General features: G+C 41.3%; 1 protein-coding gene across 1 annotated transcript in view; it reads right to left on the bottom strand.

Moving 5' to 3' along the window:
- LOC127582931 (vesicle-fusing ATPase) overlaps positions 1-19,598 on the bottom strand; it is a 220,155-nt gene that overhangs the window by 161,142 nt on the left and 39,415 nt on the right. Inside the window, exons 3-4 of the mRNA XM_052038589.1 lie at positions 17,907-18,006; positions 9,583-9,622 (exon numbers count right to left, since the gene is read on the bottom strand). Of these exons, the coding sequence (XP_051894549.1) occupies positions 9,583-9,622; positions 17,907-18,006 (140 nt within the window). The remainder of the gene's footprint in view (positions 1-9,582; positions 9,623-17,906; positions 18,007-19,598) is intronic.

The following is a 19,598-nucleotide window of genomic DNA, read 5'->3' as shown; positions in this document are numbered from 1 at the left end:
AAGGTCCCAACATTTGTTTTCGGCTTGTGGAAGTGAACTGGGAGGCTAGAGTCAGTGAAATGGAAATGGAATTTGTGGTAGGGACCTTTGTCTTGATGCATGTTACAACTTAGCCAAAAATGTGTATTGAACACAAACCAGCTGACAACAGTGGAGAAGTTGAAAGGAAGCATCGTTATCAGCAGCAGACATGTGGATGCTGATGCCATGCCTGCAGATCAGAAGGAGTAGCAAGCTGAGATGGAACAATTGAAATAAGTGAGAGAAGAAGGGTCTGAAATCAAAGTGCTGGTACAATTAGATAAAAGTGGAACCGTTGACTACAGTCATAAGAAGCTGAACTGCAGAATGACTGAAAGGATGAGATAAAAGTTCAAACAGAAAGTGCAGAAAAGAATGGGACTATTAGAACAGTCAAAGCTCTCAGGGTGAAGAGAAGCAGCATTTACAAATGGAGGATTGATTTAACCTCCCTCAAGAACATAGTCTTCATATTCAATCACAAAGGATTTAGTCCAGAAGAGTTAAAGTTGTCATATAAAGGTTGTCAATTCCCATGTTAACAATAGTTTCAGACTGTCTTATTGACTTGGAAAATTCTGACTGGGGAACCAATAACCCTGTTTGGTATCATACATCTTCAGGTCTGCAGAGAAAATGCACAACTTGATCAATGTAACACTTGCCCAACCCCATACATCTAGCCCTCTCGATAAAGCCCAACACCCTCAATTTCAATCAAAGTGGCCTCCAGGAAGCTAATCCAATACCACCAACTTTTCAAAGCAAAAAAAAAACAAACTGCTGGAGGAACTCAGTAGGTCAGGCAGCATTTGGGCAGGGAAATGGACAGTTAACATTTCAGATCGAGACCCTTCATCTGGACCCATCTTCATCTCAGTCGACTGTCCATTCCCTCCATAGATGCTGCCTGACCAGCAGTCTGTTCTTTTGCTGCAGATTCCAGCATCTGCAGACTCTTGTGTCCCCACCAACTTTTCATCTTGTCAGGTCAGTGCAAGCAGACAACTGATGTCAGGTGACCCAAGGGAGAAGCAGCCATTTCACCCACTGTCAGAAAACAGACTTCAATCCCACATGCAACTGGACACAGAAAGGCCAGAGAACAAACCACTTCATAAAAAAGCTTGCCAACAGTCTCCTAAACATCCACCAGGCAACACCTCAAGACAATACCTGACCTCAATCCTTGAACATGCCACGTTAATGCTCCTGATCTAATTGTTCTACAGGCTAACAAAGAAAGATGAATAAGTGTAATTTCCATTGCACTCATCAACATTTAGACCAAAAGATCAAGTGTTAGCCATTTCACAAAGTGATATCTAATATCTAGATTTAGAAACCACCCAGCCACCTATGACTAACAAGGATGCCAAATAGTTTTCTCCCTCTGCCACTTAGTTTAGTGCCCAGGTGAACCCTGTCTGACGGTAGCTGAAGAACTGAGACCAGTGATTAAAGCTGGTATTGTGGTCCATTTGCATGCACATTACATCACACTGCGTCTTTACACACCAGAACAAATTAGGAACAACATTTTGAGTCAACATTCCTTTCTTGTTAATATTAACAGTATGCATCTTGTTCAACATTATGTGCTTAACTAAATCAATGACATCAGTGCTCCCTGGATAATACAATTCCACACTATCATTCATTGAGGACAGGCTTGTCAAGATTTCTCTCAGGTCTATGAATGATTATTGCACAGGCTGAATGATCTTGTCACAGTGGACCGTTGAGGTCAAGGGCCAGTTTCTGCTGTCATACAGAAGTGCATACACAACACGGGGGTCTTTCTCCCCCCCATCCCTGCGGTATCTTACAGGTGGCGGGGGTGAAGAGAGAGGGGAAGGCACAGGAAGAGAAAGGAAGCACGGAGCCTATTCAATTAAACATACCAAAAGCTACTGAGAAATGGACAGGACCACAGCTACAAGAATAATAATGACTGCTACAAAAAATGCATCAGCTATAATTAAAAAAAATTGGTGCTTGCAGAGTTAGAGTAATTAAACACCAGACAATTTAAATGGAAGAGATTACCACTGTTCAACACAAATCCTAATGGATGAATTAATAGTTTTATGGATAGTGTTACCCTGAGAAATTAACTAGGCTTCTATTTTGCTACAAATAGAATAATCACTTCTGTGGGTTAAGGCAACAACAACATTGCTCAAATAATAAATCAAGCCGGGAATGTTAAAAGCCCCTGCCAGAATCAATATTCAATTAATTTGCACGCAGTACAACAAGAGACCGATACAGAGCATGATACCGAGGAACAGACAGCTGCATGAATAGAGTAGAAGAAAACTATATACCACACCCTTAAGCACAAGTTGATCTTGTACAGTTTCAGTAACCGAACACCAATTCTCAAACCCAATCTAATGCACCCATTGCTACAACGAACATAGAGTCAGAGTTGTACAGCATAAAAACAAGCCCTTTGGACCACTGCGTCTACGCCAACCATCATGTCTATTTTCACTATTCCCACTTGCCTACATTAAATCCATATCCTTCTATGCCCTGGTCATTCAAGTACCTGTCAAGATGCCTTTTAAGTGTCATTATTGTCCCTGCATCACCTCCTCTAGCTCCCTATTCCAGATACTGACTACTGTGGAAAAAATTACTCCTCAGATCTCCTTTAAACCTCCTCTCCCTCACATTAAACCAAATGCCCCCTGGTTTTAGACATCCCTACCATGAGACACTGGCTATCTACCCTATCTATGCCTTCCAAAATTTTATATACCTCTACGTCACCTCTTAGCCTCAGTTGCTCCATGAGAACAGGTTTAGCCTATCTAATCTCTCCTGATAACCCAAACCCTCCAAATTCAGGCGATATCCTTGTGAATCTTTTCTGCACGCTCTAGCTTAACCATGTCCTTCCTATCGTGAGTGTGGTATCCAGAACTGCACACAACGCTCCAAGTGTGACCTAACCAACAGTTTGTGCTACTGTAAGATGTCCCAACTCTTATGCTCTATGTCTCTTGTTATTGAAAAAAAATTGCCTGACTTGAAATATTCAAGTTGTTAAAATATGCTTAAACTTAGATGCTTAGATGGTGTTAAATTTTCCCTTATTAAGTTAACAAGTTTCCCTCAGTTAGCTGCATAAAAGCTTAATATTTAGCAAAAACAAAACTGTAGTTAGAAATCTGAAAATTAAATAGTGTTAGAATTAGGGTACCAGCAACACTTTTAAACAGACCAGGGTAGTTGTTGCTTTGAACGCGGACTCTTCAACTGAATTAATGACAAGGATGCACACAATATTTCAGAACCTATGCACAACTCCTAACTGATCACCATTTACTGATACAGCCTGCTTAACATGCATGTTATTAGATCGTATTTTTCAGTATAAGCAGGGTAGTGTATGGGCAGGCACAGTAGCATAGCGGTTAGCGTAACGGTATTACAGCGCCAGCGACCCGGGTTCAATTCCCGCCACTGTCTGTAAGGATTTTGTAAGTTCTCTGTGTCTGCGTGGATTTCCTCCAGGTGCTCCTGTTTCCTCCCACATTCCAAAGACATACAGGTTAGGAAGTTGTGGGCATGCTACGTTGGCGCCGGAAGTGTGGCAACACTTGTGTGCTGCCCCCAGAACACTCTACGCAAAGATGCATTTCACTGTGTGCTTCGATGTACATGTGACTAATAAAGATATCTTATCTTATCAAATCTTCAAAGCTGTGCAGCCTCATCCCTCTCGCACCCTCTCCATGGCAAGTTCTTGGTCACCATCACTCCCTCTCACCGCCCTTTACAAACAAAGTCCGAAAACACTGGAAATATTCAGGTCAGACTGTCTCTACACCAACAGAAACATTACTGCTTCAGGCTGATGACTTTTAATTAGAACTGGATAAAGATAAATATTTATTTGGGGGTGGGGAAAGGATTTTACAGCCATTGATGGGCTTATGAAATGTGGATGGAGGTAGAGCAACCTCCCACCAATAGAACAAGATGATCATGACCAGATTTTATTTTTAAAAAACACAAGGCTAACTGAGAGATAAACATTGGCCTATCCAGTAAGAATAGCTCCCCTCCTCCTCTTTGCAAGTATCATTGACCCTTGTGTCCACATTCAGAGAGCAGATAAGGCCCCTATATAGTATCTCATCTGAAAGATGGCACATCTGATGGTAGAACATTTCCTCAGTTTTGCACTGGTGTGTCATCTTAAACATGTGTGTTCAAATCTAATCTTCAGAAACTGGGCAATGGCTGTAAATAAAACAAAAGGCAAGGACAAGGATAAGGTGGTGGACAGCAGAGCTGAGATAACAAAAAGGAATGAAAATGTAAGCTAAGGTAGATAGACATGGATTAATCAAAGAAACAACACGTAGATTTAGAAGGTATAAATCGACAATAGTAATTCAGGTTAGACAGACTTGGATTGTTTTCTCTGGAGCATCGAAGGCTGATGGGAGACCTGATAGAAATTTATAAAATTATCTCAGGGTAGAAATGGCAAATACTAGAGAGCATAGCTTTAAGGTGAGAGGGGGAAGTTTAAGGGAGATGTGCAGGAGCAAGTTTTTTTTTGACAGAGTGGTGGGTGCCTGGAACACACTGCCAGGGGTGGTGGTGGAAGCAGACACGATAGTGCCGTTTAAGAGGCATTTAGACAGAAACATCAACACGAAGGATGGAGGGATATGGATCATGTGCAGGAAAATGGGATTAGTTTCATTTGGTATCGCAGTTTGTCACAGAGATCTTGGGCTGAAGGGCCTGTTCCCGTGCTGTACTGTTCTACGTTCTGTTACCAACAGCTGTCATCCGAGGTAAATGGAAGTCGCAGTTTATAATCAAAAACTGTTGAAATCTGTGTCAAGACTGCGAGGTTATTTGCTGAGAGCCTAATTGAGAGATCAAGTGTGACTCAAATTTTAAAAAACTTCCTTTAAAATCCATTAAAAATTCCTGACCATTTGCACATCACTTACTCCCCCACACCCTTGTTCACTTGTCCCCCATGCAGTGCCTCTCCCATCAGCTTTGTAAATAGCAATGCATGCTCCTACACAAAGGACCCTAATAATATCCACTTCCTCTTCCCCATTCCCAAGATGTGATATCCAAATTTCACCCAATGCAAAGAGGTCAGCAACTGCCTCACTGCATCTTTGAACAGATGGCAGCAACTTGCAGCACACCGAAGTAATGAGGCCGACGTTAAGCGAGACATTTTGTATTTGGAGAGAAAAAAAAATGAGCAACAAGAAAGAAATGGAATGTGCAGACTTATTTCACAGAATGCTAAAAATTGAACATTCTTCAGATTTTAACTTGCAGGAAACAGACTGCTCTACATCAATAAAATTCCAATGCAACAGCAAGTCTTGTAGAATGTAAAGGCAGGTTACAAGTATTGCAGTGTGTCAGGTCTGCCCAAGCAGACGTCCATCAATTTGATTACATATTGAACTAAAAGGATGACACTAGACTTCCATCTTGATTTTTGTTTTCAACAAGAGGTGGGTGCCTGGTGATTAAAAGGAGTTCAATTAGAATTAGATTTTCAGCAGTCAATTATGACAAGAGCTTCAGAACATGTCAATGGACAATAAGATCCATTTGAAACAAAAGGAGCGCATTTGAATTTTTTCAGTGCAAGTTCAATAATTTGGGGAAAGGAAGACAAAGCAGCTGCAGTCACACCACATGAAGTTAGGCTGCAGGTGGAAGAACTGGCCCAGTAATCTTACACTCGATTTATAGCCCCCCCGTCTTCAATCTCAGTTATTTGAGCAAATGCTGCATCCCTTTGATTCTCCCCAGGTAATTGACTTGAGCAAGTCACCAAAGTGCAGACTTCACATACTACAGAAGAAATTTGATGCCAGCCTCCATCCATTTTTCCCACAAGTCTCTGGAAAGTATTGAGAAGTGAACAAAAAGAGGAATCACTCCTTCACCCTTTATAACTTAGGGCACTGAGGCGAATTATAGTAAGATATCTGGTGAATGTTTTAAGACAGAATAATTTGGAACTTTGGGCTATGACTTAATGAAGTCCTTTTACCACCAAGCAGTTGAGTTACCCACAATTCTTACTGATATATAAATTAATTCAGAGTCAGGAAAAACTGAACAACTCAACTTTCATAGTTGACCAAAGAACACCACCCTTCTTTATCCTTTGCTGGCATGTCCCATTATTAAACCTGTACAAGGGGCATGTGTGTTGTGCAGTAACCAGTTTAGTTTCAGCCAACTGCTACCCTCCTGTTCCATTTTTGTATAAAGAAATGCATTAATCAGAAGGTGCAAAGTTAGGACCATGCATCAGGAATGAAGTAGTCGAGTACGGTAGAATCATCTCTAATTACTTACCAATATGCATTCTGGTAAGTTCAATTGTACTGACTCTTAAAACTCCTTTATAGCATTCATATTTGTAAAGACTAGATTATTTACAAAACTGTGGTTATGCTCAGTATCCACAAGAACAATAGCACAAATAGTCTTAAGATGAATAATTATGGTTTTCAAGGACATACATGACTCAGTTTACTGACCATTTTCTCATTGATGCTTCAAGAAAACACAAATAATGCTCAGTGTAAGAGGCACACTATTCCAGATACTTAATCACATATGTGGTCATGGAGTCCTATTGCATAGAAATGGGCCCTTCATCCCACCCTATCTACACCAAGTACCCACTTACACTAATCCCTTTTGTTCTCAAATTCCCATCAACTCCTCCCAGACTCTCCCACCACCCACCTACACCAAGGGCAAATTACTGTACCAACCATTTAACCTACCAACCATTTAGGACACTGGAAGAAACCCAGGAGTGGAGAAAACAGGGAGATTGTGCACATGAATAGCACCAGATGTCAGGATTGAACCTGAGTGGTAGGAGCTACGAGGACAAATGCCTCATTTCTCTGCAACTACTTGGAAATAACAGAATAGAGATTGCGAATAAACAATCAAAGATGACGACTACTAACAAACTGTTTCCAGTAAAATTCTTTCCTTGGTTTTCTATCAAGCAAAACCACAAGGTGAATTGTACTATGCTGCTTGGAAGATCAGTTTTCCAAGGTAACAAGATAGTAACCAGGTGTCCAACTAGGGAACAGGGACAAGTTCCAACCACTAGTGAAAAGTCATCAGACTGGTACAATTAACTGTTTCCCTCTCCACACATGGCACCAGACTTGCTGAGTTCTTCCTGCATCTTCGGTTTTTAATAGAACTGCCAAGGGTGGAGACAAGACAGAAGTGCATGAGACACAAGAGCCAGAACTGTGGTGGGATGGAAACCAGCTGCAAGGCTAGAGAAATTATAGAGACAAGGATACAAAGCCACAAGAGTGAAGAATTAGAAATATGCGAACACAAAGCCAGCCTAGATTCATGATCTTTTGTTCAGCTGAACACATCAACGGTAGAACAATTTCTATGCCTTCAGGTTAAATTGCCAGGACAGGATTAAAAAGTGTTTCCTCTGCTTAAGGAGACAGGGGAACAACTTTAATCATAAAGCGAGGCTATGTAGGGCAATGGTGATAAGCGCTTCTTCACACAAAGGTTACTAGAAATCTGCAACTTGAGACTGAAGGGGTGGTGGGGAGGGGGTCTAAAGAAAATTTCAAAGCTGAAGTTTTTAGATATTCATTATCTATGACTGTTAAGGGGTACTGAGCCAATGCAGGTTGATACTATTGAGATACAGATTACTCACGACTTAATGGAATGATGCAATAAGATCAAAGGTAGAATGGCCTAATTCTATTCCTGTATTCCCAAGTGTTCAATCTGGGGGATTTAAATACAGCACACACTTGGACAGAAATTAGATTTCAAAGTATTACAAATGGAGCGTAACCAATTTCAGATTTAAAACTGCAACTTCAAAGTGATTTGCTGTGAATGTGTCGTTGGAATAGGGTGAAGGAGCAGGGGGAGTAAATGGGAGGTCCCCAAAGGAATGACCAAAAACTGCAAACTTTGACTTTTGGCTGAGCAATTACCTCCCTTTCATTCATGGTTTTTAATTACCTTGAAATATATTATTGCCCTAAACGAACTGCACGAATTGCAATACCAAACCCGCATTTGTTGCCTGATGTTATTTCCAAATCCAGATTGGCACAGTGCTAACAGCAATTATAACGTTATTACTGACAGTAATTGCCACAAAGTCATGTTAAGTTGCCTTATTAAAACAAGTTTCCTCACATTTCATGTAAAACTTGTAACCAATTAATTTTTTTAAGATTCACCTTTGTATCTAATTAAAATAAGTTCTATTTTAACCACAATTACTCCTGTAGATTCAATATACAGAGTAATGCTTTATCTGAGAAGCATCCTGAAAGAAGCTACAAGAGGGGAACCACATTAAAACACAATGTTGTTGGAATCATCCATCACATGTAACTATATAATAAAACCATAATTTCTGAATGCTGCACTAGGGTTACAGAATAAGATAACACAATTATAGCGCAGGTTTAATACTGTGTTCCCTGAACTTTGAGGGCAATTCCAGAATTCTGGCCATGTGACTGTTGAAAACCCGCACGCTAGAAGTTAACTCTTTTCAAGGCTGCAATGCCCTTACTTATCAAGTTATTGACACCAAAGATCCCACCCTGTAAACATAACTGAACAAATCAACATTCTATTTACTTATTCAAAAGAGCAACAGTTTGACTAAAATGCCCAGGAGATGGAAATACTGAAACGTAGTGCAATGTTCTCAACATAATGAAACTTTATCAGAACATTTCTTCTTAGGCAGTCCCCCTGGGATTGAGGATGACTTGTTGCCACTTGGGTGTTGTGGGTTCTGAGGCGGCTGATGAGGCCAATGTGGGAACCATGGACAGGAGGTGCTTAACATCCATCCATTGCGCCAATACCAAAAGTTCATGACTTTGCTCCGGAGTCATCCATTCAAATGGCATGCTGATGCACTGAGACTTTACCCACATGTGCATTGGCATCCAACAGCATATAATGCACATCTGAAAATTCACTTGCACGTGTCCTCAAGCAGTTCTCAGCCCATGGAATCCAGATTTTAGAAATGGCTGCAGGTAGGTGTCATTTAAGTTAAAAAGAATTGTACGTGAAGTCTAATCTACTGCACAAGATGCTTTGGGCCTCGTATACAACAGATTTTTAAAAAAATCAATGGTCCCTCAAATGTGGATCGCACATTTAGCATGCTTTTGTCACAGCAGACTAATTTTCAAACCACGGACCTCTCAACGTAATTCACTATTTCAATACCAATATCTTTTGTCCAATTGATTTTATAGCTCCCCAAGTTCCACCTGGATTTACTTGCACCACCTGTGAAACCTGATGCATGGAAGTTCCAAATTCATAACTATAGATGCAAGTTATAAACATGTCCAAACATTGATCCAGTAACACCTAAAACAGCACTAGTTGTACCAGTAGTGCTTACCTTAATTTGCTACAAAGGGAAATAGTTTACATTTCTACTTGATGCTACTGCAAAATTTATGAATCAAAAAGGAAACCTACCTTCCACTTCCTGACCAATGGAGAGTCCCACCCATTTTCTCTGCAAGAAAAAAAATCATTAATGTAACAGCACTACTATAAAGACACACAAATTTCTCAAAGTCAGATTCAAAAAAGGACATTAGCAATAGAACATCACTGAGAAAAGCACATTTTTACCAGTTTTCAAAAGCACCTCAAAAGGTAAATACAAGACTGAACATCCTTTTGTGAATCACAGCCTTTAAAAGTGCACCTATGTTTTTCCACAATGCAAATATAATTGGCTTACCAGATTTCATATTTTAAGAATCCACAACGCTACATGCATGAAGGTGAAGCATTATCGAGATCCTTAAAATGCAGGATTTACAATGATAACATAGTAAGACGTTGAGGATTTTTTTTAAATCTCACAGTGCCATCACCCCATCACAGGCTTTGCCTTATTTCAATATGCTAATTTGGCAAAGGTGATGTTCTGAATGTTTAAGTATTAATAAATGTATTGGATTCATTTCATAAAGGTTCACCAAGAAGTTACTGGTAAGTCAGCAAAACTGAACATTGATATGTGTGCTCTATTATCAACCCAAATGGACATGTTAGGATTTAAGGCCCACCTTTAAGACTCAATTACAATGCCATGTTCTCAGTTCTGGGTTGACTTTAGCTTTACAGCAGTCATACCACATCAAATTTGTCCAAAAAATCCTCCCACCAATCTCCTCTTCCAGATATGGCTGGACTCCGGTAAAGGTTCCTATTGTCTTTAACCTCAATGGGACAGTCCCCAATTCCCTTCCCAGCATACTTTTGCCCAGCAAGGTCGGCCTTTTGCATCCAAACCACATCAGTGCAAGTCAAAGATTTTTCAAGCAGCAATGCCAGTGGCAGACCTCAATCAGCAACCCTTGGCAGGCAGTAATGTTTCTGGCCACACATGAAGAAGTAGTGGTTTAATAAAATAGAAGCAACTTGAGAGAAAGGCCCATTTTGTGTTGGGGGGCATTAACTATTGCAAATAGTATCTGTGAAATCAATTCTGATTAATTTGACATGCAAGGTTTTGAATATTTATTACAGAAGGGGACAGTTAGGAGAATGAGAGAAATGAAATGAATTATAATTGAAACTGATTTTTATTGTGAAGTTTATTCATAAAAAATATATATACAAGAAATACAAAAACTGGACAGCTCTCTTTACTTTCATAACACCGCCTGGTCTATACATGCATAGTGTTGTCAGGTCTATAGCAGGTTTTAGAATTAAGTGGAAAATGTTCAGGCACCCTTAGGTCACATGCTGGGTTTCCGGGAGCTGCTTAAAATGTATAGTGAAGATCAACACTTTTCCTTTTAGTATTTAAAAGCAGCTGTCACCATTCTTTGAAAGATCTGGGGTAAGTGGCAAGGGAATGCTACGAAGACCCAAAATGTTCACTCTGCCATTAGGAGTTATTACCCTGCAATGAAAATTCCACTGATATTCGTGCTCAACAAGGACAGTCACTCAGGGATTGAAATAAATACTCTTTTGGGGATTACAATTAACAATCACAGTTTGTAGTCAAGCACAATGTTATTTAATATTCAGGTAGAGCAGAATTTAGAATTAAAGCAGAAGAACTGAAAGCAGACTTTTAAAAATCAAATGTTCGATTCTCTTGAATGTCTCAGCTTCTAACACATTTAATAACATATTGGTGTTAAAGTTGGGAGGGGAAAGAATATAATGGTCATTCTGAGAAATTGAACTAACTTTACTTTAAACACACTGCAAAAGGCAAAACTTCCCTTAAATTGAGTACTGCAGAAAAGCACCAGCTTCCAACTTTAAACCATCACCACCACATCTATCAGCCTCAGATTTTGAAATACCACAACATAATATCACCCTTTAAACACTTGCACTCTCCATATGCAGAACTGCAAAGGACAAAGATAAAAAGGCAATTAACAGCTTAACTAGAGAGACTACAGTTTCACACATCCAGTGCTTCACTAGTAACACTAGGATGTCTAACACTTACTCACATTTGCAGCATTACATTCGTCCCACACTTCGCACAGAATAAAATGACATGCTGCATAAAAGCCAAGGTGAAACAATGCAATGCTAATCAAAAAGGTAATCCATTCCCATGATGTGCTAAAATTCAACAACCCATGGTGGTTTAAGGCATCACTGTCAACAATGGAGATAGAAGGATGTGCACTGACACGGGAAATCTGAAACAGAAAATGCTGGAAACACTTAGGTCAGGCAGCATCTGGGGAAGGAGAAACAATTAACATTTGGGTATAGGTCCCTTCTCAGACTGGGAAAGGAAGAGATACAAGTTAATTTATAGGGAAGGGAAGATAGAGGAGAAGGGATAGGGAGAGTCCCAATAGCTTGATGGAAAAAAAAGAATGCTGGAAGAACTAAGTGGGTCAAGCAGCATCTGTAGAGGCAAAAGGTGCAAGTTGACATTTTGGGTCAACACCCTGCTTCAGGACAGAGAGAGAACAGGGTGGAACCAGTTAGGGAGGGGATAGTGGAAACCAGGTGGGGAAGGGGAGGGCTAGGTCAGAGGCTGGCAGGCGATAGGTGGAACCAGATGGGGAGGGGATGGGAGGGATGAACAAAGGGAGAAGAAAACTAGGTGTACAGGTGAGTGTGTGTTGGAGGAGAGCACCTGGGTGACGGTTACCTGAAATTGGAAAATTCAATATTCACATCATTGTAAACTACCAAAGCAGAAAATGAGATGTTGCTCTTCCAATTTTTATCTGGCCTCTCCATTGCAATGGAGAAAGCAGATGACAGACAGGTGGTATGGGAGTGGGAAGGAGAGTTAAAAATTACATGTACAAGCTGTCCGCAGCTTACAAACACCTAACTCAAAGATTTGGTAGATAAGGGCAAATTTCCATAATACTATTAAATTCAACAGTCCAACTTTCAGTCCTATGAATGGCAGAGCTAGTTTCGTTTCTCTCTCCCCACTTTTAGTAATTGTTCTTTCTTATCAGTCTTTTGATGCTGTTCATTACAATACTGTGGAGGTATGGTTACCATATTGAGTGATTTTTGTGTATTTTCTGACTTGTGGACAAAATTGACTAAAGGACATTTGTACAAATGGAACCAGTTCGTTACCCAGGGATGGCCAGCCACCAGAAACTCAAGATGGTCACTGTAGACAGGGTGCAGCTGCTCTGCAAAATGGTCACTTAGTCTGTGCTAAGTTTCACCAGCGTAGGGGAAGCCACATCATGACCACCGAATGCAGTTGACCACGTTGGCAGGTGAACCTCTGCCTCATCTGGAAGGGCTGTTTAGGTCCTGGATGGTCGTGAGATGAGAAGTGAATGGGCATTTGTTACCCTGCATCCGAAAGAGATGTAAAATGCCAGGGGATGGAGGGGGGCGGGTGGGGAGGGCTGAGTGGACCAGGAAGTCACAAAGAGAATGGTCCCTGCAGAAAGTGAAAAAGGGGTGGGGGGGGGGGGGGGAGAAGGGAAGATGTGACTGGTGGTGGGATCACATTGGAGCTGGGAGAAATGGCGGAGGATAATGTGTTGGATGCAGAGGCTGGTGGGGGACCAAGGGAATCTATCACTGTTCTGCCTAGGCAGGGTGTTCAGATCAGATGCATCAAAGGCAGAAGGGAAGGCATGCCTCTGGAAGGAGCACATTTCAGAAGCTCTCGAGCAGAAGGCTTCAGATTGAGAAAGAAATGTGGCAGAGACAGAAATTGAGAAAGCATACTTACAGGAGGCAGTGTGGGAGGAGGTATAGTTGAGGTAGCTGTGGGAGTCAGTGGGTTTATAGAAGAAGTTTATAGGGGTACATAAGTTTATAGGGGTAGCGGTTAGCGCAACGCTATTACAGCGCCAGCGATCGAGGTTCGATTCCCGTCGCTGTCTGTAAGGAGTTTGTACGTTCTCTCGTGTCTGCGTGGGTTTCCTCCAGGTGCTCCAGTTTCCTCCCACATTCCAAAGACGTACAGGTAGGTTAATTGGGTTTAAAATGGGCGGCGTGGACTTGTTGGGCCAGAAGGGCCTGTTACCACACTGTAAATAAAAATAAAATTTAAAAATTTAATTTTAAAGATGTCAGTGGCAGGTCTATCTCTGGAGATGGAGACAGATCCAGAAAATGGAAAGTGTCAGAGATGGTCCATGTGAATTTGAGGGTAGGGTGGAAGTTGGTGGTGAAGAGGATGCAATTGATGACTTCTGCATGAGTGCAGGAGGTGGCACCAATGCAGTCATCAACGTAGCAGAGAAAGAGCTTGTAGGGGCTGGGTGGTTGCCAGTATAGGCTTGGAACAAGAGTTGTTCCATGCAGCCAGCAAAAAGACAAAGGCAGCTAAAGCTCAAAGCTACCACTTTGATCTGTAGAAAGTGGGAGGAATTAAAATAGTTGCTGAGGGCAAGGACAAATTCTGCTAAGTAGATCAGAGTGTTAGTGAGAGGGGCGGGCTGGGGGGGGAAATGGAGGCGTAGAGAGTGGACATCCATGGTAAAGATGAGCTAGTTGGGACCAGAGAATAGGAAGTTGTTGAAATGGAGGGCATGAGAGGTGCCCTGAATATAAGCAGGAAAGGACTGAACAAAGAGACAGGAGTCCAGGTATTAAGAAATGGATTCAGTGGGGTGGCAGCAGCAGCAGGCAGAAACAATGGGCCTACCAGGGCAGTGTGCTTTACGGATCTTAGGTAAGAGATAGAAGCAGGCACTGTGGGGTTGGGGGGCTATGAGGTTGGAGGCAGTTACCAGCATGTTAAGCTACTTTGCTGGCAATGTGTTGTTGGGCAAGGCTGTGGGACATGCAGAGTATATGACTGGGATACGAAAGAGGTAAAATGACAACAGGAAGAAATAGCCAGTTCTGATATGGACAGAAAACAAGAGCAAGTTATCTGAAGTTGGATAATTTGATAGAGTCCAGAAAGCTGAAATGTGCCCATATGGAAGACGAGGTGTTGTTCCTCAAGCTTGCGTTGGGCCTCATTGTAACAGGTGAGAAAGCTGCAGACAAAAGCGAGGGGGGGAGTGAATTAGTGGCCAGCAACTAGAAGCTCAGGGTCACTCCTGCAGACTGAATGCCAGTGCTTCACAAAGCAATCAACCAATCTGTGCTTGGTTTCACCATTGTAGAAGACACCACAATGCACATTGGAATTAGAATTGTTTATTACTGTCACAAAGTCAAAGTCGAGTTTATTGTCATATGCATATGTATGCACAGGTGCAATGAGAAACTTAGTTGCAGCAGTATCACAGGCACAAAGGATCATTCACAAGAAAAACAAATTGTACACAATTTTTTACAAGAAAGAACAATTAGAACAAAAAAAAGTCCATTTTAGTGCAAAGTAATTTGGGTTTTGTTGGTTAAAGAACCGAATGGTTGAAGGGAGGTAGCTATTCTTGAACGTGTTGGTGTGGGAGACTGTTTTGCATGCCATTCATACAGATCATTTCAAAACACAAGTACAAGTACACTGCAGTAGTACAAGGGAAAACCAATAACACAATGCAGAATATAGTGTTACAGTTACAAATGAAGTGCAACACAGGTAGACAATAAGGTGCAAGGGCCATAACGAAGTAGATTGAGGTCAAGCGTTCCCTTTTAAATGTACAAGAGGTCTGCTCAATAGTCTAATCACGGCAGGATAGAAGCTGTACATTGGCTAGATAAGTGGAAAAGCAGGTCGACACAGTTTTGAAGAAAGTTAGGGACAGGGAAGGACAAGACCAAGAGGGAATTAAACACAAGGATGAAAAGTTAAATCTGAGAAATGACAGGACTGGGAGAAGATATAGTAAAGATAGGCAACAGAGCAGAAACAGTAGTTTGTACTGCAGAGGAAATGGGGCTGGAGCCTCAATTTGGGGCCAAGGAGGATGCCAAGGAGTAATATGAAGCCACCAGTGATGGCACAGAATTGGTGGCAGTAGCCAAATCCTTCAGCTACTGTCTTCCCAATGTCGACTTTAAGGAAATTGAGGCTCACTTGTGACTGGACAAGAGAGAAAAAAAAAGTACAAAAGGAGAGAAGTAGGGTTGAGTGTAGTTTGCACACATCTTACAAGGGGACTACAAGGCCAGGTATAATATGAAAAATTACTCAAGATTAAGGAATAGGTTATTTGGAAAAGGACTGAAACAAGATTAAAAAATTCAGGGGATCTAAACTGGCAATGAAATCACTCAGTTCTGAAATACACCGATGTAACATTTGGATAAAAAGGATTATACTAGTTGGTATTGAAATGCACAAATACCCAAAATGAGAGGAATCTTTAGCACTCCAGAAAATCAAATAATACTGATTAAGAATATTGTCAGGAGAGAGTAACAGACAAACATATGGCACATGATATTCAGTGCAAGCACATCTGAATCTATGCTAGTAACATGAGAACAGTATTACAGTGTGAATGTTAAAGAGTAGAGGGACTTGTAGATTCACTTTAATATTAAAAAGGCAGCTCCTCTAGGTGATAATCTTATGAAAAGACATAAAATTTTCTGTTCAAAAATATAAAAAAGCATATGATTATCATATCATGAAACACTAAGTCCCCAGATGACTAGCGAATTGTTTTGGGTTCCACAGACAATGAAGATTCATCAAGACTTTTTCTCTGTTATAACCACATAGATTAGGGGAAGATTTAACAGAATTATGAACAGATCATAAGTCAGATAGAAGACATTTCCAGGATTTACAAGGTCAACCAAGATTAAGTGCAAAATTAGAATAGAACACATAAGAAATTTCACATGCTTAAAGACGATATTCAAAGTTAATGACTGAAGTAGACACTATGTCAATAGTTCGAAGTTTGATTGGAGAGGTGGGAGGAAGCACAAGGATAGAGATAAATCCACTGAAGGTAAATGCCAAGAAGGAGCAATTGGAACCAATGGCAATTCCACCGAGCTGGACATAGTAGAGGAGGCATTGCAGGTGCCTGATGCAATCAATTACATTAAATAAAAGCTGCAGAAACCAAGTCTACCTAGAAGGGATAATCACCATAGCTGCTGCCAACACCATTTATGACTTTGGTTAAGGCATTTTCAGCCAAGAGCAGGGCAACACCCAAGTGGAGAAATTCAAGCAGGAATTAGAGAGTGGCTTCAAATGTAACAGTGTATTTAAAAACGTGGGCACTGTAGCCTTGCAATACAATGCAAAATTCAGATAATACATTATTTGATTGTTCAGTAGTCCTTATGTTTCTGCATCTGGCTCACCAGGTACCGATTCCTGCATTCCTTCTCACACCACAACCCTGGTTCGCACAATGCCTTCAAACTCACCTTGTTGTTTCCCACACTCCCTTGAAACTTGCCAGGTTCACTCAAAAATACTACCAAACTACGTAACATCTAAAATAAAATCAATTAAAACTGTGTTCCAGTTTTAATTGGAATAACATCCAATCGTCCAGAAAATTTACCAGTCCAGCACCAAAGTCCCAAGTGTGCTGGATTAACAGTTTTACTGCAGAAGGAAGTAGTCTGGGGTAATGGCTAATGACAGCAGTTTTCCCTCTCCACCTCAGCTACCATCCCACCAAAAAGAAAGAATTCATACCATTTCATCGCCGTTAACCGCTTCTTACAAGTTTGCATGAACACTATATCATGCATAGTGTAACCCTCTGTAGTACGAAAGGCCATGGCTGTCTGGTGACAGTGACAACACTGACCCCTCTGGTCAGATGATAGCATTGCTCATCGGGTCAGAAGTGAGACCACTGTCAAAAGTCTGGCTCCACCCCACCCATCAGGTGTAAGCATAGAGATTGGCCTTGGAGAGCACCTTTGTTCCTGGGTCTGCCTGACCATTGGCCTTGGTAAACACCTTTGTCTTTGACCCCCAAACCATTGGCCTGTTTGAATTACCCGAGTTAGATCCACCCAGCTCTCCCCATAAAAGATGCTGCACGTGTGTAACCCTCTCTCTTTGCTGATTGCTGCCAGGGTTGAGACCACAGGTGAGAGGGTGCACTTCCACAGGGGTCTAGGAGCCTCCTAAGTAGAATCCCAGTAGCACAGAGCCGTTGTTTGTCCAGATTCAGGGGGTTCAGACAACTTATTTGTTCGTTCCCTGATCATTTGTACTAGTTCGTTGCATGCGCGTGCACTTCACCCGTTGCAACTCCCCTCACGTTTCGCGATCACCCGAGTGCGAGTGTGCATTTGTTCCTTTCCATTCTGTCCCCATGTCTGTCTTTGTAAATAAAATTCTCCTTTTTAAAGTACAAAGACTGTGTCCAGAAAACTATTTTTGATACACAAAAGAACCTCTCCCATCACACCATCTTTACCTGTGGCAAGCTGAAGGCAATGGTCCCTGGAAGCACAGTGGTGTGACTTTTCACCGTGAAGACAAATTTGTGGTTCGGACTGGTTTTCACAAGCACATGCCTAGAAGAAAAGAAAAAAAGTTGTAAGACACTGAAAAGGGATGGGAAATCATCCCCATTAGGGTGAAACTAAAGTTCAGAAGTTGATAAAGCTGAATATATCAGAAGCTGTGATTTCTAACAGTGTACAATTAGAACACCAAGCTGGGATGACAGTAATGCTGTCCAAAACGCAGGCTGCACCAGCATCCTGTTTCTTTAAGGATAGAGAGCCAGTCACTGCAGCACGACTGGATTCTGCCATAAAATACAGAAGCGCAATTTACCAAGGGCAAAGACTGGCCCCACATCCCTTTCATCAAGGCCCTTTGGGAAACAGTCCTGCCAGGGCACCCCCAGTCATGCTCTCCGTTTCCCACTACACTGCCAGTGTCCTATAAACCAGGTCAATAATTTGCTTTCAATTCCATGAGCTGGGAGTTTTACTAGAAAATGAATATTTCAGGAAGTAACAAGGGAAGTAGGATGTTTCACATTGTCCATACAGATCTCAGCAAGGCATTTGATAAACTCCCACATTCCACAAGGGAGGAGGTAAGGCAGATGAGGTGACTACAACAGCACATGGAATACTTACTGTATGTTACTGTAAGGCAAAGAACAGGAGGATTATGATAGAACCTAAACTTGCTGGAACACCGTCCAGTTCTGCCCATGCCTCTTCAGGAAGAATGATAAATCACTGGAGGAAGTAAAGAAGAGGTTTGTGGCCAGGGCTGCAAAGCAAGGAGAGACTCACTGGGCTGGAAGTGGTGTCAGCCACTTTATCATTCTTTGTCAGTCAAGTGGTGTCAGAGGTGTTTAACCAGGTCAGTCACACTTTGCACAAAATTAGTTAAACATACAGCTTACCAATACTTTGTTCATCTAATCATGTCTCACAACGATGCCATTAGCTTCACATTATAGCCACACACTGATTGCTGTCAGACTTTCTAAACTACAGGTTATTTCGTAGCTTGTGCAATTTTATTTCATCTGACATGCAGAGCAACACCAAGGTACTTAGGCTTTATTGGGTAGACATAGGGAGCAGTATTCCCATGGCTGGTTTTAAATCTAGGGGTCAACAAGGGAGCAGCTGTTTTCTGGCTGTAGGGATCAACTCGCTCAGAAATCCACTCAAAATATTCTGAAAATAGTGAACTGCAGAAGCCAAAGCACAACAATGCACATATGAAAAGTTTGCTCACTCAGTTTTAAGTAAATGTGAAATTTATCATAACGACATTTTTAAATGCCATGAACAGCAATACTGAAGAGGTAAGGCTCCTTCACTCCATTTCAAATTAGGCCTCATCTCCAGATTATGCATCTTCACCATGTTTTGCATCAATGCCAAAATTACAATATAAAACGCAGCCTTAATTTACTGAGAAACATGTGGTTACATATTGCATGTTTTGCTGAAAATATCTAAAGCACAATCAGTATCTATGGAAAAATGTACCAAGGAGATATTTAAAATATGAACTGGAAAATCACAACTGTCATGCAAGCATTACTTCTCAATTTTGCTGGGTGCTTCTGTTTAACTGAGATTTAGACTTAAGGAGATTTAGCAGCAAATCAGAAACTCTGTCACAGTCTATT

This window comes from Pristis pectinata, chromosome 25, assembly GCF_009764475.1.
Source record: "Pristis pectinata isolate sPriPec2 chromosome 25, sPriPec2.1.pri, whole genome shotgun sequence".
In the NCBI taxonomy this organism is placed as follows: domain Eukaryota; kingdom Metazoa; phylum Chordata; class Chondrichthyes; order Rhinopristiformes; family Pristidae; genus Pristis; species Pristis pectinata.
This window is presented reverse-complemented; position numbering and strand designations above follow the sequence as displayed.